This window comes from Rattus norvegicus, chromosome 5 (assembly GCF_036323735.1).
Source record: "Rattus norvegicus strain BN/NHsdMcwi chromosome 5, GRCr8, whole genome shotgun sequence".
Lineage (NCBI taxonomy): Eukaryota > Metazoa > Chordata > Mammalia > Rodentia > Muridae > Rattus > Rattus norvegicus.
In genome coordinates this window covers 124,660,001-124,684,066 of record NC_086023.1, presented here as the reverse complement: position 1 = coordinate 124,684,066, position 24,066 = coordinate 124,660,001, and the positions used below count along the sequence as shown (strand labels likewise).

The following is a 24,066-nucleotide window of genomic DNA, read 5'->3' as shown; positions in this document are numbered from 1 at the left end:
AACCGGGAGGAGTCCTTCAGAACTATAGCCGTCCCTCTCTGTGGTGCAGAGGAGGAAGAGCAGGCCCGGAGAGGGTCCAGCAGACAGGGATTGGGGTGGCCAGGCACTGCAACCCAGGCAGTTTGCGGTTTATTGCTACACTGTTCAGGCGGCTGCTTCAGACACATCCTTCTTTATAAAACAGCATGCCCTGCAATTCCCAGAGGCCCCTGGGCATCCTTGCAGAAAAACAGAACTGTGAGTATCACGGTGGAGGATGCCCTTCCCTGAGCCCAGTTTGCAGGTATCCACTGAAGAATGTCATTTCTTTGGTCCTGATAACTGGGCTCCATTTAGAAGGAATCCTCCCGGAATGTCTACAGAGTCCTTGTTAACGAGGGCCGATAAATTACCAGGCCTCACTTTTGTTTTCAGTAGCTCACCCTTTACTGAGCAGGATGAGGAGTGTTCTGTTGCCCGTAATTCACTGCTCACTATGGGCACTTAGCACAGTTGAACCACGGCTGCGTCTCAATTATCCCGGCAAATGGAGAACAAGCCATGCGATGGAGAAACCCAAACTGTGCATAATTGAAAACACTTTTCGACTTGGCTCTCCCATGGGTGAGATATCAATCTGCTTGTTTGTCCTTTAAGATTTATCTCAGCCAGGACATCTCACCAGTCCTGCCTCCCTCTACCAAAGAACCTGTTTTGGAGGTTTTTTTTGATTGTTTTGTTTCCCTGCTCAGGCACACCCTTTCACTAAAAAAAAAAACCATCCCTGCTCTCTGCTAGGTAGTGTGCCTTTTCTGGACAGGGAGAATGGAAGATATGGCCCAGAGTCAGCAGAACTCCTTGTGTTAGAAGAGATGGAACTATACACAGGCTACTAATGCAGAGTATGAAACAGGCTTTTTCTATTCATGGGAGCTAGAACAGCCCATGTTGTCTCTAGGACCACAGCTCTGTAAGCTTGCTCAGCACAGGCCGCTTACTTGATTATCCTTTATATTTAAACATTAAGCGAAGACTTGCCTCGTCAAACATTTACCGGTGAGGGCTAAAGTCTGGCTCTGCACAGGATCTGTCCCACCCACTGCAGTACACGACAGTGGTGCAGTGTTAACAATTTTAGATGAAGTGCTGAAGATCTGGTGCCTAACCCAGGCTTGGCTCTAGGATGGGTGACTTAGAGGAGACATGTTGTTCCCTGAGCCTCAGTTTTCTCAACTGGTTGACATGAGCTTCTAGGGGATTATCTATAAACTCCTTGAGGACAGGGGCCATGCAATCACTGTTACTTTCCCAGGTGCCCAGCAGATACTTAAATGCCCACAAATACATTCCTCAGTGAACAATTAAATAGGCTATTACACTTGGAGTGATATACACAGAGGGCACGTTTGGGTCAGCAGTGTGGTGATTGTGTGTGGAGAGGCCATTCAGGGGTGTGTTGGATGACACAGGGCTAGCCTTATTGTTTTAAATTGGTACTTAACACATGGGGAGATTAACACTAAGTTCTGAACAACTGATGTGAAAAATACCCGCTTGGAAAGTGGAAGGCCCCACTTGTGGTCTGGAATTAGAGCCCGTGATACTGGAACTCAGATTCCCGTGTGTTGAAAACGACAGCCTCAGTTTTTCTTCTCAACTCACCGAATGACAGAAAGGTCGCCAGCAAGTCACATATAAAACTGCCCTGTGTTGTTTTAAAGAGAACTGGTAACGTTTTCCAAGGCACGTAACACAAGTAACAATTACGATTATTAACATGGTTGGGGGCGGGGGTCTCACTCTTCCTTGGAAAGATGGCTCAGTTACCCCAGAGCCTCTTCATCCTCATGTTGACCACAACAGCAAAGCAAGACTTCAACTTTCTGAGGGGCTCAACGACAAAATGAGCTCTGTAGATAGTTTCTTTTTCTGTTAGTACAGAATCTTATCAAAAGTAGTACCTGATGATGATATGGAAGTAAAAGGAAGGAATGGCTACACAGAAGCTTCCATGGACAGGGCATATCAGGGTATCAGAGTGTGGAGCCCACACTGGACTAGCCTCAGTTCACAGTCCAGGAAGCTGAGAGGCAAAATTTATGTATACCATCCAAAGGCATAAAAACCTGAAAGGCTACTAGGCCTCAGGTCTATGTGTGCTTCCTTCTAGAAACAGGGGCCACCATAAAAATGAGATCACCTTGAGCCAAAGTAGTAGAAACAGTAAGACATATGTGGCAGGATCAGCTATGTAGTAATTGCCAGCATGCACACACACAAAACAAAAACAACAGGGTTTCTAGTGTCAGTGCTTTAAAGCACTGTCTGGTAATCTTTAGGCCAAGGGCTTATCTCCTGCTAAGTGCACTGAGCCCAGGTGGCTCTGCGGTACAGGAGAGGTACATGGCCACAGGCCTTTCCAATAGATGGGATAAAATATTCATTCTTGTAAATGATGCCTTCCTGTTAATGATAGGCAGATGGGAAGATCAAGAGGCCAGCGCTATTAAACCAAGTGAGATCTTTTAGACAGCTACTTAAAATACACAGGACCTAATTGGGAAGCCCAGAGCCATGTAACATTGAGCTGAAAAGAGCTGAGAGACAGAGGTGCTTATTACAGAGGTCAGGGAGACCTGCCTTAGAGATCCTGTCTCACAGACTCTGCAACATCAGCAAGATCCCTGGTCACCATAAGCCTCACTCCCCTTATCTGAAAGGTGGGAAAATGACTCAAGCCACAGTGGAGATTTTGAGAGATGAAAGTTGTAACGTAAACTCCATGTTTGGGGGTCATCAATGATCACACATGTACCCCACTTCTGAGTCAGCACTTGCTGCCCTATAGAGAGAGTTAGCATGATTGTGCAAAGAGAACACAGCCCCGTGTGGTTAAACTGCTTCTTGCAAGGTGTGTTGCAAACAGCAGGAAAGAGCTTACCCAGAAAGATTATTTACTCATTTTACAGATGGGTAAACTAAGGCCCAGACACAGTTGGCTGGAGCTATCACTTGTTGCTAAGATCTGGATCCACATAACTATTCGTGGCCCAGGATGCTGCCCAGGATTCTGTCCCCGTATAAGCATGTTTCAGTCTCTCACTGACATGTGTTTGGGTGGAGCCTCCTACTTTATAATTGTAGAAGTAAAGTCTGAGAAACAGTAGGTGTCTTGCCCTCCAACTATGACCCAAAGGTCAGTGGCAAGAAGGGCCAAACTGGACCCCCCAGCTCTGCCCCAGCCTAAGGCAGCTCTTTCTGGTACTTGCTGTCACTTTGCTGTCCCCAAGTGCTGTGCAACTGGAGCTCAGCTGGATTCAAGTGCCTCTCCTATAGGGAAGGTGCTCTCTCTCCCCTTGGACGGCCGGTTAATGACCCTTTGGCCTCAATGCTCAGACACCACAAGGTGGGTCAGGGCTTTAGATCTGACTCTGGGGACAACTGCAACTTTTCTTTTTGGGACAGAAGCTTTGTAAGTGAAGACTAAACACCTTGTATCTCATGTAGATGCCCTTTGAAGGCATCCTTGCTCCAGCTCTCATTGGTGGAAGCCCAATGGAAGAGTCTGGGGTGGGCTCAGGCAGGCATAAATAAACTACTAGTCTATGAAGCTGGTTTAAACCGAGTTGCTGGGAGAGATTGGGTTTGCTCATTTTGAATTCTACACATTTGAGAGAAATTGAAAATAGGTTTTATTTTGATTTCACAATTAACACACGCCTAAGGCTGAATAATAGAACACACAACTGAGTAAATTAAAACCACTGATTAAATAAATGCATCAAATCACTCCTTCTCCCATAGTATTCATGCTCTAAGTGAAGACTAAGGTTCTCATTAGTGAAAAATTATCATATTTACTTGATATATCACTATACCATGCTACTGGGGCCCAAGGTCTTTGCAAAGCCTTACATGGGATTCCAGAGGAGACTGGGGCTCGGCCTCCACATGCATCCGCCTTTCAGTCCTGGCTCTAAGTAGCTGTTTGAGCCTGCAGAGTGTGTTCTAAACTCTAATCCATTGATGGCCCTTTCCACCAAAGGCAGGATTAAAATGGCCGTTTGATCACCTAGTTCTAAGAGTTGGATGAGTGTAGAAACGTTTCATGTATTCTTCACAGTTATGATCATTAATGTGCTTCCCCTTCAGGATGGAGAAAACCTTCAGCTGTGCTTTCCTTCGTTCTAGTCATCCTCCCAATGCTGTTTTCATATAGAATGTTTGAATTTGTCTCTTATGTATAGGAGGGAAGTTGGGTTTTTAAACAAACTGGATGCAAGCATTCCATTGAGAGGTGAAAGACCCTTCTTCTTGGTAGACTGCTATCCTCCAGTGCATTACCTCAGTACAGTGCGATGCTATGGGTTTTAATGCTCATGGTGGTTTGAATAAATATGCTCCCCATAGACTTATGTGATTGAATGCTTCTCCCGTAGGGAGTGGCACTATTAGGAGGTATGGTCTTGGTGAGGTACGTGTGGCCTTGCTAAAGTAGATGTGGTGGGGTTGGAAGAAGTGTGTCACTGTGGAAGTGGGCTTTGAGGTCTTCTATGCTCAGTGTGAGACAGTCTTATTCTGCTGCCTTTGGATCAGGAGGTAAAACTCTCACTCAGCCCCATCTCCAGTACCATGCCAGACTGCACACTGCCATGCTTCCCACCAGGATGAAAATAGACTAAACTTCTAAAACTGTAAGCCAGCCCCAACTAAACATTTTTTCCATTATAAGAGTTGTCTTGGCTATGGTGCTCCTTCACAGCAATGGAACCCTAACCAAAATAATGCTACTTAAAACACCTATGATCTGTTTCAGATTTAAACACTGTACCCAACTGGCAACTAAAGATTTCAACGATGAGGCATGGAAACAGTAGGAAATTGCTGGGGAAGCAACAGTCAGTGTTCCCAAAGGCATCTCCCACTCTTGTATGACCAAGAGACCCCGACTCCCTGAACCTCTCAGTACGGAGTCTATTAGTATGCTAGCATTTGCTGATAAAGGGTGCAAACAAAGAAGCAAGGATCTTATACCTGGTAAATGTTTTCTTCTGTTTCAGGATCACGGATTGGCTCATGTCCAGCCTCAAACACAATGTACTATTGCAGGAGCAGCCAGAGAGGAAAAGGCAGAAAGAAAAAAAAGAAAGACGAGAAAAGCATTTCGAATTTAGATGCAAATCACAGCAAGCATCACAGAAACAGGCACAAGAAGGGGTATCAGAAATGGGTATTGAGATGGGATGGACCCTGCCAAGGAACACTGCAGAGTTTTGATGTTTGGCCTCTGCAGAGAGGGTACTGGGCAACTGCAAGTCTTTCTGGAGAGGCGATGTCTTCATCCAGTAGCATTTTGTCTGAGTAGCAGCTGAATGGAATGGTGTCATGGGGCTACAGCCCTGCAATCTTCATTCTACAGTTCCCTTGCCGTCCTAAGGTCCCAGGTCATTGCTCAAGAACTCAGAAGCCCCAACCTCTCTGATCCCCTAAACAGAATCTTATCAGTATAAAATAGTGAACTTCAACTTTTCTATGTGTACATTTCAGACATAAAGGGTTGGGTGTCTCCAAAAGGCCACCATTCTCATTCCCCCATGAGCCCAGTAAGTAGTGGTCAAAGTTTCTGCTATAAGTAAGTTCTTCTTTAACCCTCAAAAGCAAGGGTATGTTGAGTAGTGCATTTCTGACTTGTGTTTACCACAGATCTGCTAGATACTTCTATTTTGAGACTTATCTATTTGCCTATGTATCTATGCGTGTATCTATCATCTTATTTTGATCATGGCTGTGAACGTATGCATATGTAAGACAGACATAAACCATGCCTATGTATCAGGATTAGAAATACAAGTTGAACGTTTGCTTTTAGGTTCAAAAAACGGGTATGATTTTTTTCCACATTTTCTCCTTAGAAGTAAGTGCAGGAGAGAGTGAGGACATCCAGTTCTTCCTTTCTTTCTGAATCTTTGCACAGACCTTGGACTTGACCTCAAGAGTTCCTTTGTGCTGTGGACCGTGAAGAGAGTGTAGAGAAAGCCCTGGACAGAGGTATCTCAGGATTCTCTCATGTTATAGCAGCTCTGTGCCATGAGCCAAATAATCAGAGGGTTAGTCTACATCATCAGGGCTTCAAAAATATTTTTACATCCTCGCTAAAGCTCTGAAACCATTCATTAGGTTTGTGTTCAAATGTCATGCAAATGTAAGCCCCTCAACCCTAATTCTTAGCTTACAGAGTCTACTTCATTATCCATTTTGTCTCTAAAAAAGTTACAACAGTCGAGAGACCACTGAAAAACATTTATTTCTAGGATCAAACTTTCCAGATTTGGAGGGCTCTGAGGCAGGGGTGCGAAGAAGGAAGTGGATCTCTAGATCTCCCATCACGGCTGCTGGCTTCTTAGTGTGGAAATATTCTCTCCCTGCAGAGGCTGGCAACCCTGGCCTTCAGAAATCATCTTAATTCTTCTGCAGGTTCTGCATTCAACAGAATCCTCACGCTTCAGCCAAAAGAGCCTTCACAGCTGCATGCAAAACCCTGACGGGGTTCAGAAATTACCTGGTACACGGGATCTTCAACATCCTCTTCCAAAATGGTCTATCCCAGCGAGGGAAGGGATGGTGAAAGCAAAGGATGCAAAGGAAGAGAAGTGAGATTATCTTCAGATGCTACAGCACAGTAGAGAGCCAGCATTGATTAGGATAGGGTAGGAGGCCATTACCGCAGAAAATACACAAAGGAACTCCAAATCCTGCAGCTCTCTCCCCACCCACTCCCCGCATTAACAACAGCAAAGCCGGCAAAGTCACTATGGGCCTTTAGTCTTCCTCCCCTGAAATCTTCCCCCCATTAAAGAGTTTCCTTTCTCTACCCTATCTGGAGTCTCAGAAAGAAAAAACAGAACAAAACCAAACCAAAAAGGATCACTTCTAATGGCTACGTGTGGGTGTCTGTAATCTCAAGGAACCTTTCATCTCTGTTTATTTCTGCTCAGCACCAGGAGGAGACAGCTCGACTTGTCAGTTTCCCATCTGTTTATTGTGGGCCCCGTCTTCTGCAGCACTGGGAGAAACGCATAGGTATACCTGGTACACGGCTTGTTCACACTGCTTATCCTTCTGTGCCTTTTTTTCCAATTCTTCTCTTTGCTTCAGCTCATAGATGAGTTGAAAGAGATCTCTCAAGTCCAGGATAACGGGCTCAGCCTGGAGTGAAGGGTGGTGGCACACATTAATAAAGAACGCTGCTGAACTGCAGCTACTAATTTTTTTGTCTCTGGCTCCAACCCGCAGCCCTTCCTTTTTCTATTAAACTGAAAGCATTCCATTCTTAATTAATTCTACCTTGTTTATATTGGTTTAGCAAATTGCTTCTAGGCTAAAGTTCATTTTTTCAACTAATTATATTTGCAAATTCATAATAATCATAAGCATAAAAAGCATTGCTTTTATTTATTAGTGAGTCGGAATATAATAAAATTAGGGCAGGCCATATGCAAAGCAGCTATTGGTTTTCTCTTATTTTCTTTGTAAATGAGGCTATGAACGCAAGGAAACTTATTTGTATATGTGTCTCTATCTAGCTTAATCAGAGAGGGAAAATAATTAGTCATTAGGAAATATCCATTAGGATAAAAAAATAAAACTGAACGGGTGGGGCCATGCTCCTTTGCTTTAAGGCTGTTTATCTTTCCTACGTGGGATGCTGCACATCAGCTGACAGTGGTGGTACATCATTTGGTCAGGCTGGGTCTTGGAAAATCAACGATGTTGGCTCTGACTGCACAGTTACAAGGAAAACACCTGTATTGGACAGAAACACTTACCGCCTGGGCTGTTTTGATGGCCACAAATCTGTGATTCCCTTCCTTCCCACAAACGTATCCAAAAGCCCGGTGATCTGTGATGTCCTTCGCAATGTAGGAAATTTCGTGAACAGCATGGTGATGCTGAAGGGCCTGGGGACACACAAAAGGAAGAGCATGTTTCAGGGAACACACCCCCTCGAGCTGTTGATCAATAAGAGATGTGTTTCTGCCATGTGTGAAAGGCCCAAGGGGCTTTGGGAAAGCTGTTTGGTACAGATGGAAGGAAAAAGAGCTACGCCTGCCCTTGAGAAAGGGAGGTCTCCCTCCATGGTCTCACTGCTGTGACCAGAGATAAACCGGGACTGTTCATATGGGAGTGAGCATCTGCAGAGGTGGCTCCACACTGCCTGCCAAAGCCTCCCGGTCTAAATCAGCCCACATGCTTCTTTTTGCTCACAACCTTCACAGCACAGCTCAGTTCAATCTGTCTCGATAAGAGAACACACTTACATTCTGCATACAGAGGGAGGCGCTGTCCCTTGAACAACTCCAGGGAGTGCTGTGAACATCACAGTGCTCTAGTTTTGCACGGTTACTGAGTTTTCCCAGCAGCTGGTGAAAATCTGTGTTGAGGGATGAATAACTTTATCCTTTTCCGGGTCACCTCTTTGGGCAGAGGTTGGGACGCATGCAGACGCCCACGTGCACACACTTTTCATCTGTTGAGTCTGTCTCTCTGCGATGTCTGATTTTATCACCATTTTAAATTCTCTTTTGATGGCCACATGAAATGACACTGTCTGTTAAGCAGCCCCTGCAGTGCTAGCCTTCCCTGTCCTTGAAGGAATATTCCCTTAAGACTCATGATGTATATCTCTCACACTGATGGTCACAGATGTTCTATAAGTTTGTCTGACTTCTGGACCACTGCCACACTAGACTCTGTCTTCCTGAACGCTGTCATCTCCCCTGCCCTAAGCTCCACCCACTTCAGTGAACTGAAGAAATCTGGTTTATGCTCAGTAGTTTGAAATTGGCCTTTCTGCTTTAGTTATTCAAGCTACCACAGAATCAAAGTTTCCCATCCTACTAGGAGATGGGAGGGCACCTTTTTGCTTGTTTCCCTATAATAATCCCATATATCATATCAATTAAAACTCTATAAAGGCTTGCAAATGCAAAGAGATGCTTGCAGTCAGTCCAGAATCCCTACAAAGAACACTTTCTTTACACCAAGAAGCTTGAATTCTTCTCACTGTACTAATGCAAACCGCTCACCAGTCCTTTCTGCATTGTAGTTTATTACCTACAAAAACTACACCAAACAGTTCTAACTCAAGAGCCCTGGCTTTATAAGGATTTTATTGCCTTTAGCAATAAAAAGGCAAATTTCAAAAAACTAAAAGGACTTCAAGTACTGTAAAGAACAGATACAGAAAGAGTAGACAATGTTGTCTGCTCTGCATTTTATTGAAAAGGCTTTGAGTTCCTATCCCTTTAGCATGATGCTGGCTGTGGGCTTGCTGTTGAAAGATATACATATATAATTATTTCTAATATAGCTCTATATATTTGTGCATGCAAATATTTAATTAGAATTATATCTGCTTATTGTTGTTATGTTCCCTCGCTTATATTTGAGTAAGCTTCAAATAGTCCAAGCAGAAAAATGACTATCTTTTATGGTGCATGAAATCTTTCCTATTCCTAAATACCAGAAAGGAGGGAGAAACAAAGACAGCACAGGCAGCTCTTCTATGAAAGCCTTTAGAACTACTAGGGTAAGTATTCTCTTAAGTCCAACAGCAGGTTTCCTGTCCCTTAAAGCCACTTGGGTCTCCTGGCTCAGTGGCCTCTGGTTCTCATCACCTTAATTCTAGAGATGACTGACCTTACCCGTTAATGTCAATTCCTCAGCCTCTTGCTTGACTAGGCTTCTGACTACGAGAATCATCTGCTGCTCTAGAACGTTCTGCCTTGCCTTCATCTGCCCAGAGGCAACTGTCACTCACCCATCTGGTGACCCCTACACCTCTCCCTGATGCCTCATCATCTTTCCAGGGGCCCATTGCTCCTTGAACGACAGCATGGCATCACTGCCTCAAGTCCTTAGTCTTTCAACTGGCAATATGGCAAGTTTATACTGAGTGGATTTTGACATGATTAAAGTTGGTGGAGGAAGGGTTTGTGAGCGAAACAATCAGAATCTGCTTGTTTTGTTTCATCAGAAGGACAGATTTAGCTAGCAGAGGAAAATTGCCCTGAGAGTGATAGCTTTTTCATGGTGTTAATGATGTAAAATTGATGAGATTTATATTCACACAACATGGGGCATTGATTTATAAGCTTTTGTGAGCGAGAATGGTATGTGGCAGGGGAAAATTGGAGACAAAGACATTCTTTTCTTCTCTCCTTTTTCCTGAAAGTATTTCTTTCCCTGCATAATGCAGAGGATGTAATCCACGTCTCCTATTAAATCCAAGTTTGACGACACTGTCTTATTGATTGCCAAGCAGAATATTGCTCTAAAATTAAACAGCGATTAGAAATCCTCCTGGTGGAATTAGATTCAGAGATGAGTGTGCAATGGTAAAATATCACCTACCATGAAGATAGCAGATGGAGATGTTTTAATTTATCTACGAATCCTCATTAAGTATTTTAAATCAAAACATTCTTAATGCTTGATGATACCTAATATTGCCTTGCAAAGTGTTAGCTGTGTCAGTGCGTGCACACAACGCACTTAAAGATATTCGTAACATTATCTTCTCTTGTAGTTAATTTTATGACACGTTAAAGAGCAGTGCTCTCCAAGTGTTGCATTCACTTAAAAACTAACCATCAGTGAGGGAGTGTGTCTTCTCTTTCCCTAACCTACTATGCAGACACAATATAGGAGACATTGAAATACAGGCACATCAGGATTTGGTAAATTCTACAGTTGTGTTTGTCACATTCATTTTAGCCACTCAGAGATCATGCAAATGTTTCTTCAGCACCTAGAAATTGTCTAGGTCTTTGAGTAGATTTTTTATTACATGACCAATCAAATGAACTTGGAGTCAGATGAGACCTTAAATGTTACATAGCTTGGCTCCGAGTTTATGCATGAAGAGACCGAAGGCCAGAGACTACTGTCTTAACCACTACTAAACCTGTCTTGTCTTCTTTTATCCAGGGTGACAAATCACTGATGATGAGAACATGGTTATGTAGAAGCTAGGTCTCATTTTTGTTTTAAAAAGCAAAAGTTGATGCTCATAAATGGGGAGGAGAAACACGTGAGATAAAGAACTGGATAGATGGAAGGAATGGCGACTGTCTGCAATGCAGGCAAGCGTCTGAGGTCAGGGAGAGTGATAAATCCAAACATACAGAGGTCAATCACAGGGGTCCCAGAGAAAGTAGTCAAGGAAGCAACACCTAGAAGTTTACATCTAGTTCTATGTCATGCTGTCTAACTTTTTATGTGTCTGCCAAGCAGCCAAGGCCAAAATATCAAAGACAGCCTACAACTGGTCATGGATGACAAAGAGAGCTTCACCCAAGGAATGTTTCTGTAGGAAAATTTGGACCATAGCAGAGAAGATAAGACCTGAGTGGGAAGCTGAGAGTGGGAGACGGTACACTCTATTCATGCCTGGTTTGTATGGTCCATGGAAAACAGTGCCTTGGAGACACTTGCTCTTGCTAATAAAGCAGATTGTTGGTCTTAGGAGCAGGGCTTTCAGGACTCCTTATTCTGTGCCCTATTGCCTACACTATGGATCAAAGCTATAGGGAGAAGATCCCAGGGATCATCCAGGCATCAACATCCTCAGTCCATTCCCACCCCATCTTCTACATGAGTGTTAGGTGCCATGCCCTACAAACAATGAGTGTGCGCTTTCCCACCTCTGTACCTCTGTGCATGTGATTTTCTGGGGATAATTCTCTCCCTCCTCTCCCCCTTGCTTCATTAGCTACATAGGCAACTCTCAAAGGACCTTCCATTCCCTCTGGGTAATTCCCACCCCTTCAACCCTGCAGTGATGCATCTGCCCTTCCAAGTAAGAGTTCTTTGAATTGTTTTGCCCCAAATCTCTCCAAAACACTCAGTGATTCACATCACATATATGTACAGGTTGGCTGTGATCTGGGTCTATGCAGATGGTCTCATGGTCTCATAAAACAGACATGTGGCAAACTCTAAAACCACAGTATAGCATGGTAATATTTACATTAAATTCATGTTGCATATGCTGGGAGCGAAATCAGGAAGAGGACATGGGGACATGCCAGAAGAGGCTGTGAGCTCAGTCTAAGTCTTGAAGAATAAACGGGAACATTCCAGAAGAGTAGGGCAAAGGTTGTTATAGAGAGTGCCTGGGTTCTAAGCACGGCTTCTCTTTTTCCTCTCTGCTTTGGGAATGTTAAGTCTTCAGAAAATGATCCATGATGGGTTCTCTTCAGTTCCTAAAAAGTTTTCTCTGGGACAATAATTGATACATAATGAGTATTGAAAGAGAGTAAGGGTGGGCCGAGCCATCTCTGTGTACTGCTCAAGGTAGGCACTCCATAAATGCTTATCGAGTGGCTGCGTTGGGTTAATTCATGACTTTTCACATAGGATTCATTCTGTGAACAGAGGGATTCTTAGCATCATTAAATCTTTTTCTTTGCATTTCCATGAGCCATTTAACAATGTTTAAATGAAGTATCAAATTGTTTGGGGGGCTACTGTCTGACAGAATAAATTACAGAGAAGACTTAATTTGTACTATGGTTCAATACAGCCAATTAAATACAGTATGGATTAGAAAGTCATCTGCCGAAGACTATACCATTAGCTATTTTTAAGGAATAAATTCTATCCTGTTTAGCTTTCATGTAATCATTGTGTATATGGCCCCCTCTCTTCCCTGACGCAATACTGTTCATGGGAAAATATCTGTCATGATGCAAGTATGCTAACAACACTAACAACACCATCCACAAAGAGAAGCAAAATGCAACAAAACAAAACCATACAAAATACAGATAAGTAGAAAGACAGAATAAAAATAGATACACGAAAAACACACTACATCACATGACAAGCAATTACAGTAGTTAAAACCTCAGAAGACAAAGGGAGGCCTGGGCTCATTATAAAAGCCTTTCTTTTTACTAACATATTTTTGGATGCCTTCACTGTAATGCAGTGCCAACAAGACTGGGAGGCAACCTCTGTACCAGCCCCCTGGACACCCCATCATCAAGTACTTCATGGAGCAGGTCAGGGGGAGCTGTTCCCTGGTTGGCATCCTTTTTCTCAAGAAAACCAAAATGTCAGATCACATGGTATCCAGCTGTAGAGGCCCCTTGATTAGTTAGTACCTTGATCAGCTGCCTGCCTTGATCAGTACCTTGACAATAGGGAGGAGGGAAGTGCTCTTGGGCCAGGGAGAACACAGTCCAAAACACAGCTCTCCCATCTGCCTGTGTGCCCCTTAGAAGCACTTTCTCTCTTTCTGAATGTCCCTCTATGATTTTTGTAGACAATGAAGAATGACGTAATGGCATGGAAGCCCAAATGTTGCCAGATGAAAGTGGCATGTATTTCTCCTTCAGAATGGAAAGAATACAGTGTAGACTGTTGAGAAGCTGTGGCGAAACACATACCACACAAACTGCGTAGGTGTAATACAGGGAAAATGGCAGCATCTCTCTGGTGCTTTTAGGAGATTAATAAGTGAAAGTATGAATTGCTTAGTGTAGTGCAGGGCACCTGGGGAGGAAGGTTGCTTTCTTGTTATCTGTGGAAATGCAACTTCTTGGAGAGCTGGTTGACTGTGTTTCAAAGCCTTAAAAAATCATGCACAAAATGACCCTATGATTCCTCTCATAGGGAATTAATTATCCAGAAATAATGCAACCTGCGGACAAAGACTTGGAAACAAGATACTCCCCACAGTATTTAGAAATATCCAAAGCTGTGAGTACTCACTGACTAGCTGAGAAAATTCATGTTTCTATCTTGTGAAACAGTATGCAGCACGGCAAAAATCATTCAGAAAAGAAGGTATTATTTTTTGCTACGGAAATCTCGAGCAGCATCCTGTTGAGTTTGAAAAAGCATATTCAAAATAGTTTGTTCAGAATGACTATGTTTCTGAAGAAAGACAAGGATACCTATCTAAATGTATACCAGAACTTTGGGAGTCTATTGTTACTGTCCTAATGCAGGCTGTCTCTTGGAATTACTACTCATTTTGAAAATAGGACTCCTTTTATTTATAACAATTGTCGGTACAATAATTACTTTATGCACGAAGGAGAAATACAGAATTATTTCCTACTATGAACTCAATGCACACGCTATCTTTCTCCATTCCCACAAGCAACCCTCCTGGCCTTTCAAGAATTCCTCCTTACAGTTTTAACTTAATTGTCTCCTTAATATCGGTCATTTCATCCACTCCTCACATCTCCATCACCAGAACCTGGGTACACAGCCATTGTTTCATACATGGATTAGGAGAGTAGCTCAGTCACTCCTCACATGGTAAACAACTCTCTCTTCCTGTGATAGTCACACTGCTGTGTGAAGGGACCGAGGGGGAAAATGTGGCAAATTCCCTCAAGGCTTTCCAAGATTTGAATCACACCAAAGCTTCCCATTGCCTTTGGGATAGAGTCGGAGAGCCTAGTGGGGCCTCTGCATCCACCAGAGTGAAATGGTTGTCTCCCTGGGTTCTTCCAATGTTTCCCCCACTTAATGCCACCTGGCTGTTTTTCTGGCCCTCCAATGAACCATAGTTTCCCTTCAGGCATATTCCTAAGCTCCACGTGCAGAGAAAGATGAGCTCTTTTCTTAATTCAGAGCTTAATACAAAGGCCACTTCTCTGAGGCCTCCCAAGTCCTCTTGAGTTCTGCCTTCCATTGTGAGGGGTGGGCAGGGAACTGCCCAGTTTGCCCTTCTGTGGACCGGATTGTGTTGATTCGTCTCCATCTCCATGTTACAATGCTGCTTCCTCTCTCCCTATTGATCAAGTACAGAGCCTGATTCGTACTGAGGATTTGGAACATTTATAGTTAAAAATATACATAATATAGAATTTGGCATTTTAAATATGCAATTCGGTGGCATTTAGCATATTCACATTGTTCTGAAATCATCCACCTGCACACAATTTTAATCTTCCCAAACTGTCATTCTGTATCGATAAACAGCTCGTCGCCTTCCCCCATAGCTACTGGCAACTGCTAGTCTAACTCCGCCTATGCTTCTGTCAGTATATATTTTAAAGTGAAAATTTGCAATGAATGAATCAGCAAGATGTGGGGTGCAAGTCTCCTCTGACCCCCCTCTAGCCCCATGAGCTCTTCATCTATGTGCCTTCCCTTCCCCTGGCAATTAAAATGAGGTGTGGGACTCAGGAAACGTGCTCGTCCTCTCTAGCCCTCAGCATTTCTTTGACTCTTTTGTAAACCTCCTAAGACGACAACAGCTATAACAGTTTCTTAACAGCTCTCTAGTCATATGGTATAAACATACAGATCTGGAAAGATGTGACAAGGACCTTGCTTAAAACAGAGAGATGAGTTAGTCAACTAGCAAAAAGCACCCCAGACCTGTGATAGAATGTGGTGCACAGGCAAAGAGCCAGGTGCGCTTAATCACTTAGCAATCAGCCAAGTGACATGGGAGCTGATTGTAAAATTTCTCCAGGAAAACAGGCCTGAACGGTAGCTTCCTACCACTCCGGCTCACTCAAAATCCCAGAGCTCAGGAGCTAGGGTCCCTAGAGCATCATCGCAATTGGATTGGCCTGGATGTCCCCATGACTGAACTCCTAGTCTCCTGCACACACAGGCTCTGGTGCTGCTGTAGAGGAAACATCAGGTATGTCATGGGGTGGAGGGATTTTAACCCTTTCATGGCCTTGTGGCCTTGAGAAAAAATCACTTTCTTATGTGACTCCTCAGCTCCTTTGCACGGAAAACCAAAAGGATTCTTCCTTCATAGGTCTGGGAAGAAGTCCACTTAATGTATCTAGCATATCAGATGGAAGGCTCTTAATTTAGGAATTTTTTTTTTTTTCTGAGGGAAATGAGTTAAAGATTCTCAATCCAACAGCTCTACATTACAGATTCCTGCTGGATCCCAAGAACCTGGATCCCAGCATTCCTGAGAATCTACAGCTTTCAACTACACAAATCAGCAATTTCCTTCTGTCACTAAGATTGTTTGTGATCAGTCTGAGTTGTTTTCTAACACTTGAAACCCAGGAATTTCTGAATACTGGCCACCATCATTATCTTTGTCACAGGAGGGAACAGGCTTAGGACACAGGGACCAAAAAAACTTTGGTGTGTGCCTGACTCGTTCATGTTGGAATTATAATTTTCAGATAGCTTTGGATATATATTACAATAAAGCATAAATACATGGTTACTGGCAAGCAAGATGGTCCACAGGATAGAGATGAGACACAAATATTTGTCAAACCTAAGGAGAAACCCTTTAATATTAAATTTGAAATGGGAACATCAATATCAGGTTATGATTTTTCAAAAAATATTTTTCTAGCACTGTTTGCTGAAAGATTCTAGAAGCAATGAAACTCCAGTAGCTCTGAGCCCTTCAGACATAGCTAGTATCTTTTCAGTTACTGATCTCTTAACCCACCTAGAGCTAGAGAAAGCAGATGTGGCAGAAGGTTAAGTTTAAGAGTTACCCTTACAAAACTTTCTGTGGTTGAGCATTTTCATGTTAGTACTTTGAGGACAGATAGATCTCAGTATGCTCCCTTACCCTTCTCTCTTGCTGTCTTCATTCATATTGTGACGAAGACATTGGCGATAGAGTGGGGAGGAGAACACATCTTAGGACCCTTTCCCAAGATCAGGAGCACTTAAAGCACTGACAACTTCTGTGACTTCACTGAAAGTAGGTTAGAGAAAAGCCTTTAGCATGTCCACCTGAGCAGCCATGGCTCCTAAACCCATGGGTGGCTTTATAGATACACTGTTCTGAGATGTGCTAAGCAGGGTGGCTACCACTTTCCTGAGCTCCTCTCCTCTCCCAGGAAGGATAGCAGCCTTCAGCTAAGGCCTTTCAATTTGTAATAGCATTTTTAAATGCTCAGATTGAATGGGCATGGGGGCAGTGGGGACAATTTATACTCTTGAATAGCTGGTTTGTGTGTGTGTGTGTGTGTGTGTGTGTGTAACTTGGAATTTCTTCTCAGCATGTATAAGGATTCAGACTTTACATTTTTATTTTATCAGACTTTTTTAAAAATAAAAATGATACTATTCAGTGAATTATCACTACCTGCTAGGCATTAACTATGCTAGGTGCTTTATACATGCACCCCTCATTTGTCTTACCCATCCAATAACGTTACAGACGATTCCCCCTGCTTTCACTGTCCAAGAAACTGAGACCCAGCAGGGCTGAGTAACTGTCCCAGTTTGCTTCTCTGTTGCTGTGATAAATAATATGGCCAAAGGTAAACTGGAAAGGAAAGAACTTATTTCATCTGATACTTTATAGTCCATCATCGAGGGATGCCAAAGCGGAGAAACTCCATCAATTAGGAATCAAGAAATGCCCCACAGGTGAGTCTAATGGAGGGAGCTCCTTAACTGAGGTTCCCTCTTCCAAGGCATGACTAAGTTTGTGTCAAGTTGACATAAACTTATCAGCAGAATAGCTAATCTCAGGTCACACAGCTAATATGGGTGGCCACTAGGCATGGCTGGTTACGAGTTCCAGCTGTCTCTGTGCCCCCGCATAGTTCCTAATGCACTTAGATGGCCTCTATTTCTGTTCCCCTACAACTGGTTACTTTTATTTCTTTTTCTTTCTGCATGAAGAATCCTAACTGCCGACAACAGAGGTACTTAGCAATATAACTGATCATTTCAACATTTTAACTTGTGGTATAAAATTATTGTAGCAAGTAGGTAAATGAGTGTGGTTGCATGAAATGAAAGAGCATGTTTTGCCACAAGTCACTACAGAAACGAGGTCATTATATTTAATGGAAAATTACTTTTTATGTTGTTGCCAGTTTGAAATTAACCTTTGCCTTGGTCACAAGAAAGCGTCTATGCAGACAACTTGCAGGAATGTGAATAGATTGAATTGATTACACTGCAGCCCATGGAAGGAGGGTGAGGAGAGAAAAGCAGGGGATGCCAATACCTTCGCTCACACAGTGAGGGAGTGAGGTGGAGAGCTGATGATGGGCAGAGGCAAAGAATGACTCTTAAGGCCCACAGAAGTAAGACCCCTGGGTACTATGGCAAGACGTGATTTCAGCCTGCCACAGTCACAACCTGAATTGCAAATCTGCCATGATCTGCATTGTTAAATAGGACAGATTTCCCAGACTTTTGAATAGAGGTGAGAATTAAATAAAACCATAAACATCCTGGTGTTCTGGCCTATACAGGGAGTGTCTAGTAATAAACAGCTGGTACCCAGTTCAAAAGTTCTGTTCTTGAAAATATATGCTCCTGTTCCATGCTGAAATATGTGCCATCCTTCCTCCCCAGTACATACCCTGAAACCCCAAATCTCAGCATTTCCGGATATACCCTAATTTGGGAACACTACATATATAATAAGAGAAGGCTGTATTAGAGCAGGGTGAGACCCTAATGCAATGCCCCATATATCTTTATACAAGGGGGAAACTGGAGAAAAACATACATAGAGAATTCCACATAAAACCATATCAGAAATCAAGGGGGTGTGTCCACAACCCAAGGAGTGTCAAAGAAGGTCAGTAAGCCATGAAAAGAAAATGGCATCCTTTAAGGGCAGGGAAAGAATCATCCTGTAGACACTGGTCTGAGATTCCCAGCCTCTGGCACAGGAGAACAGCACATCCTGGTTGTTTCCATTACCCATTTCCATATGCCAGGGCTTTGATGCAGTATCTTTAAACCATTGGGCATCTCGATTGTATTTCTAGGGCTCTTTATTTGAGAAGGCTGACAGACCAACAGGATGGATGGTAAGGCCAGGGTGAAAGGGCACCAACACTGAACAGTTGCTCTGGCCTCTTGTCCAGCTTCTGTTCCCTGGGTGAGCCTCTATGCTCCCCCCTGTGAGACGAGGAGGTAGGACCATGCCTCCAGCTGGGCTGGTTTTCCGTGTGTGGCGGGAAGCCTGGTAATAGTTTTCCTATTACTGTCAGGCCATGCTGCTGCCATCGGAAGCTTGCAGTGTAGTGCAGCGCCGTGCAATTTACAGCTGCATCTGTCCAATTAGTTTCCATTTAGCGCTGTGCAGCATTCCCCAAATACGCCGCAAACCACCGAGGCGGTGGGCTGAGCTCACAGAGCACAGGGATCAATTGTTTCTCTTACACTAATTGGCCCCATGATTTGTTAGGCTGTTGCTTTGGAAAATGAACCGTCAGTAAAAGAAATTAGCACAAAACTGCCTCCTTCTTCTTCGGAAAGGCATCAGGTGCAATTCGATCATCACTTCAAGCTACCTTAGGGTGTCAGAGGTAGAATGGACATCAACTCAAAAATCCTTTTCCTATCTGAGAAGAGAGAATTGTGACTCAGGGTGGTTAAGCAACTTGCCTAATCAATTTTCAATCAATAGTGAAGAACAGGCTGGGGATGAAGGGCGGTGTGATGTCAAGCTTCATGCTCCTTTGCCTACAGTGGGTGCTCTGGCTTTGTTCAGTTGTCTTCTCTCCCATCTCTCCTTCCCCTTCTTCACACAGCTTCACCTCTGTGTCGAACTCTAAGGCAGCAGCACCCAAGTGAAGGCAGATATAAGAATACCGTCTGCAGTAAATAGCACTTTGTGCTGGCCTAACCCTGGTAGGTAAGCTTGATCCTAATAAACGACCATTAGGACTGTGTAGGATGCTGGGGCCGGCAAGATACCTGCCCTTTTGTAGCTCATTTCCGTAGCAGTGACAGGGAAGTTAATGTTGTCACAGGACTCTTTCCCTGTCTCTTAATGCACATCATGCTCTGTAAATCTCCCTTTGTGTGTCTGCTTCCTTGGTTAGCACTTGATTCTTCCATTAGACTAAGGAAACCAGGGAAACACTCTAATTTCCTCTGTATGATATCCCCATCACCTAGCATAATGTCTGAATGTGTGTGTGTGTGTGTGTGTGTGTGTGTGTTGTAATGAATTGTTGATGATTGTCCAAATGTGCTTGTATCATAATCAAGGTAATAGCCAGGTAGAAACAGAGGCTTCAAGTGATAAGACTTGGTAGGCAAAAGTTAGTGACTGTGGAGGAGGTAGGTCTTAAGACAGTCCAACCAGAACAAAAACTGAGTCATGTAGCTATAAATCACATCAGATAGAGAAGTTCGACAGTCTGGGGCCAGAAAATGTGATGTCAAGGGTGACAGGCAGTCTTCGAAGGTGACAAGGGAAGGAAGGGCCAGGAGATGTAGGAGTTTCAAGCTAGGGTGAAACCGAAGACTGGTGGAAATGATCAGCTCAGCTCACTGCAACAAAGTTGATCTTTCTGTGATTCTTGGATGACAGTCACTTCATAGGGCTCCCCTCTCCCCCTGCTTTTTGTCCCCTCTGTACTTTGTCTAAGGACCTGGGCTAGAGTACACATGAGCCTGGCAACCTGCCCTGGGTTGTGAGAGCAGACTCTGTGGTTTGGGAAAAGGTCTAGAAATGTGCTTGTGAACTGAAGATGAATACTGGTCTCCCTGACCTATTAATTCCTGCTAGCCAGGTCTCAATCTGTGGCCACAAAACTTCAAAGTCTCCTAGCAACTAGTGAGAGAGTGTTGTCTTACTAAGACATTGTGGTTAAAGTTAGATATGTCTCCTGACCTCATTATGTGGCACCTGATGTGCCAGAAATAACCTTAGACATAGAGTGGACCAGCCTGCCCTTCCAGTCATTGTGTGACCCTATGAATAAGATATCACAGAGACACAGGGTGTAGAAAATATAATTGAGGCAGGAGCCCATGGTCAGAAGAGAGAAGCATGGACAACCAGAGTAGATCTAGCTGGTTCTCAGAGACCTGGCGATGCTGAGGCCAGACCCAAGGTGGATCAAACTTGGGAGCTGGCCTCTCTAGAAAGGGCTGCTAAGAAAGATATTTAGGTCAATAAACAAAAGTTAAGGATCAACTAAGGGACAGACAATCACTTCAAGGCATGGGTAGTATCGAGGGCCAAGGCCAAGGTAGAATGCAGCTGGCTTTGGGGACTTCTGAAAGCTCCCAGGATGACTGATAGGCGTGCATCTCTGTGAGGTCATTTCTGTGTTCCTTACAGAGCCACTCACCACTGTGAGTTAAAGGAGAGAAAGGCCAGGGATAAGGTATGGAGGTCCAATCTTGAAGGTTTTGTGGCAGATTCAGGGTAAGACAACAAAGGATCGCCACTCTGGCTTCCAACTCATCTAGCTGTCCCGTCTTGTCTCCAACCCCTCTCTCTTCTAAGTCTGCTTTCCCTTTTCTAGAAGCCTTGGCAATATTCTGGTAATCGGATATGCCTTCTAGACTAGGTCTCAATATTGGTCTATAAATACATGAATACATATTGATACAGTTTCTATAGGATCAAGGCCATGTTCCTGGGATGTTCCATGTCTCCATTAGAGGCCTGCCTGAGAAACTTCCAGGAAGTTAAAAGATCTTTGTTCTAGCTATCAGCTATAGAGAGGGTGCCCATCTCCTCCCCTCTTAGGGAGCATCAGAGCTGCCACTGTGTGAGGAAACCCAGGTGGATTTCATGACAATTAGCCTGACCTGGAGATTTTGTAATATTTTATTCTCTTGACTGCTCCATTATCCCGTTAGTCCCCTCTGCATAGACAGGGATAGAGTGTAGCTCTTTTCTATGTTAATAGCTTATAAGTTAAACCTGTTTTGTCATTTTAGCTAACATGGGTTGGGGCTTCAGGGCTTCTCTTTCCACACTATCTCTACCTGCAGCTTGAGGTCCAGGCTTCAAGCTTAACTTACAACCACTTAGACTATTATCACCCCAAACCCTGAGGCAGTCTGGCTGAGAATGAAGGCTCTAGAGCCAGGGGTCTCTACTCACAGCTGTGTACCTCTAGGATGGGCACAGCTAGTGGGTCTGCTTTCTCACTGTCTAATGACAGTAACTATTCCCACCTCAGAGTAGTTATGAGACCACATGAACTCACACTCAGGACAAGCTGAATACAGTAAATACACAATCAAGGTTATACCATTTCAAGGTTATTTAAAGTATATCCCCAAAGGCAATTAATTCTCTACTTAAGCAAACCATCCCTTCACCTAGTGCCTATCTCAGTGACAGTACGGTAATGATGCTTGTGGAGTTGACAACTTTGTGCTGGGAATGTTTGTCCTGGTTTTCCTATCTGTATGGCTTCAGCTTGGTCTCTGCCTGGCTCATGACTGCTGGTTTAATGTCCACAGCAGTACATGTGGTACTGTAAGCTTACTTTGAACAAAATGAAACTGGAGCACATGAGTCTTTATGTCATGGTTGACACCCTGAGCTGGGCCACCATGTAGGGATGGGGACAGAAGAAGTCCTTGTAGCTCTGGGCTGTATTGAGCAGAGGTAAAACTTGGCTTGAGATTGCTATAACTCACTCTCCTTTTGTGTATCAGAATGGGATGGGGGGGGGAGTGAGAGGAGTTGTCGAGTTTTGAAATGAATAATAAGACATCTTCAGAGTGAGGCGTATAAAAGAGATGAGTTAAAAATATTCTCAGAGCATCTGGGAGACAGAAGGATTAGCAAGGCGCCTTTAATTGCAGGAGAACAAAGACCCCTGCTGAAGAGGACGCTCCCTTGCCAGTTGCACCTGCAAGCAGGTAAACACAAGGAGGAAAACGTGGCTGGTTTCTCTTTCCTTTCTTTTTTTTACAGAGCTCCCTCAAGCCACTTCAGGAAATCAAGCCCCAGAGGGACGCACCTGGCAGTTTCCCATCACTTGGGCACAGCAGAAGTCTCAGGGGACTGGGCCAGAGAGGAAGTTGGAAGGGGGATAGGCAGGAAGAGAGAACTTCCCACTTGCCTGATGCTTTTCTCCATGATCAGATTTAATTCTCATCTTAAGTCAATCACTTATTTGGAAGGAGCATTACTGAGGGTCCAAAAGGTGGGTTTGCAGACCTAAGTTCTGCTGTCTCAAAGGACCCTAGTCCACTCCCCATTCTCATCTACCAGCATTACAATGGGCCTCTCCTTAACCATTTCCTTTTAAAAATGTGTCCCAATAGAGAGTGTCTTCTAAGTTACTGATAAAGTGTGGCAATGTCCGGCCATCCACTCACCCATGCTGCCCCTATTTTGATAGCACATAAGGCAAATGTCTCCCTGAATCATTCAAAGCTCTTTGGCTCCTAATAGTCAATAGGATTTCACATCTGTATATGCAAACCAGCTACTGCTTCCTTAAAGTTCTATCATCTCACTTTATTGTTAGATGTTAGTACTTATTTAGTCCTGAGAGGATAAGTAGTATGTCTAGACGCACATGTAGGAAGCTATAAACTGTTAACTAGTGTGTTTCTCATTTCACAAGTCAAATATTATATTCCCGTGGTAAGATGGGTGAGAGTAAAGGCTAAGAATATGGACTATAGATGCTGTATCCAGAAAGCCTGGGTCTTGGTTCTATCCCTTACCAGTTATGTACATCCTCTGTGTCCTGGTATATGGACCTATTAACTGAGCAGATCTATGACCTGCCCCATGGGGCTGTGGTCATGTAAAAGACAATGGAATTAGTACTGGAGATAGTTCCTGGGGCCTAGAAATATGTTATATTGAACTTTTGCTTATTTGGGTTTTAATTTATTTCAGAAGATTCTTCAGTTTTCTTCTCCCTCCCACAAGAAACCCTCCTTTGCTCCTGGCCCTATAGTGAGAGGGAGTGGAGGAGTTTGGATTTGAATCCAGGTTGTCTGATTCCCTAACCTGAGTCACAGAGACGCCCATTTGTGTTTCCTCTACCTTTGATCCATGGACTGGATACACAAAAGGATGGGGCCGAGGCTCTCTGTCTTGATTCGAATTAGAGAAGTATAACTGTGCCCACCCTCCAGGGACTACTTCTCTCCACTGTATAGATACACGTGGTTCAACGCTGTTCACTTCCCAAGAAGCGAGTAGATCTAGTACTGAAACTGTCATGGCTGCTGAGCTCCCATGTTCATGGACTCATGGGGACTCAGCATGATCAAAAACATGTGTTTTATAGAGTCCCAGAGAGGCTGTGAGAACCCACGGGAGGTGCCTGTGATGGAAAGAGTCTACAGGGAAGTCCCAAGTTCCTG

The 24,066-nt window shown here is 43.7% G+C and overlaps 1 protein-coding gene across 17 annotated transcripts in view; it reads right to left on the bottom strand.

Moving 5' to 3' along the window:
* Positions 1–24,066, bottom strand: part of Dab1 (DAB adaptor protein 1) — a 1,121,076-nt gene that overhangs the window by 58,519 nt on the left and 1,038,491 nt on the right. For 10 of the 17 annotated variants that reach the window (XM_039109333.2, XM_017593175.3, XM_017593177.3 and 7 more), the window contains 4 exons: positions 7,806–7,937; positions 7,066–7,185; positions 6,539–6,577; positions 5,014–5,079 (listed from right to left, as the gene is read on the bottom strand). In XM_039109333.2, coding sequence (XP_038965261.1) covers positions 5,014–5,079; positions 6,539–6,577; positions 7,066–7,185; positions 7,806–7,937 — 357 coding nt within the window. Of the gene's footprint in view, positions 1–5,013; positions 5,080–6,264; positions 6,457–6,538; positions 6,578–7,065; positions 7,186–7,805; positions 7,938–24,066 lie in introns of those variants that run through there. The other 7 variants (XM_039109335.2, XM_039109337.2, XM_063287214.1 and 4 more) reach the window with 2 other exon arrangements.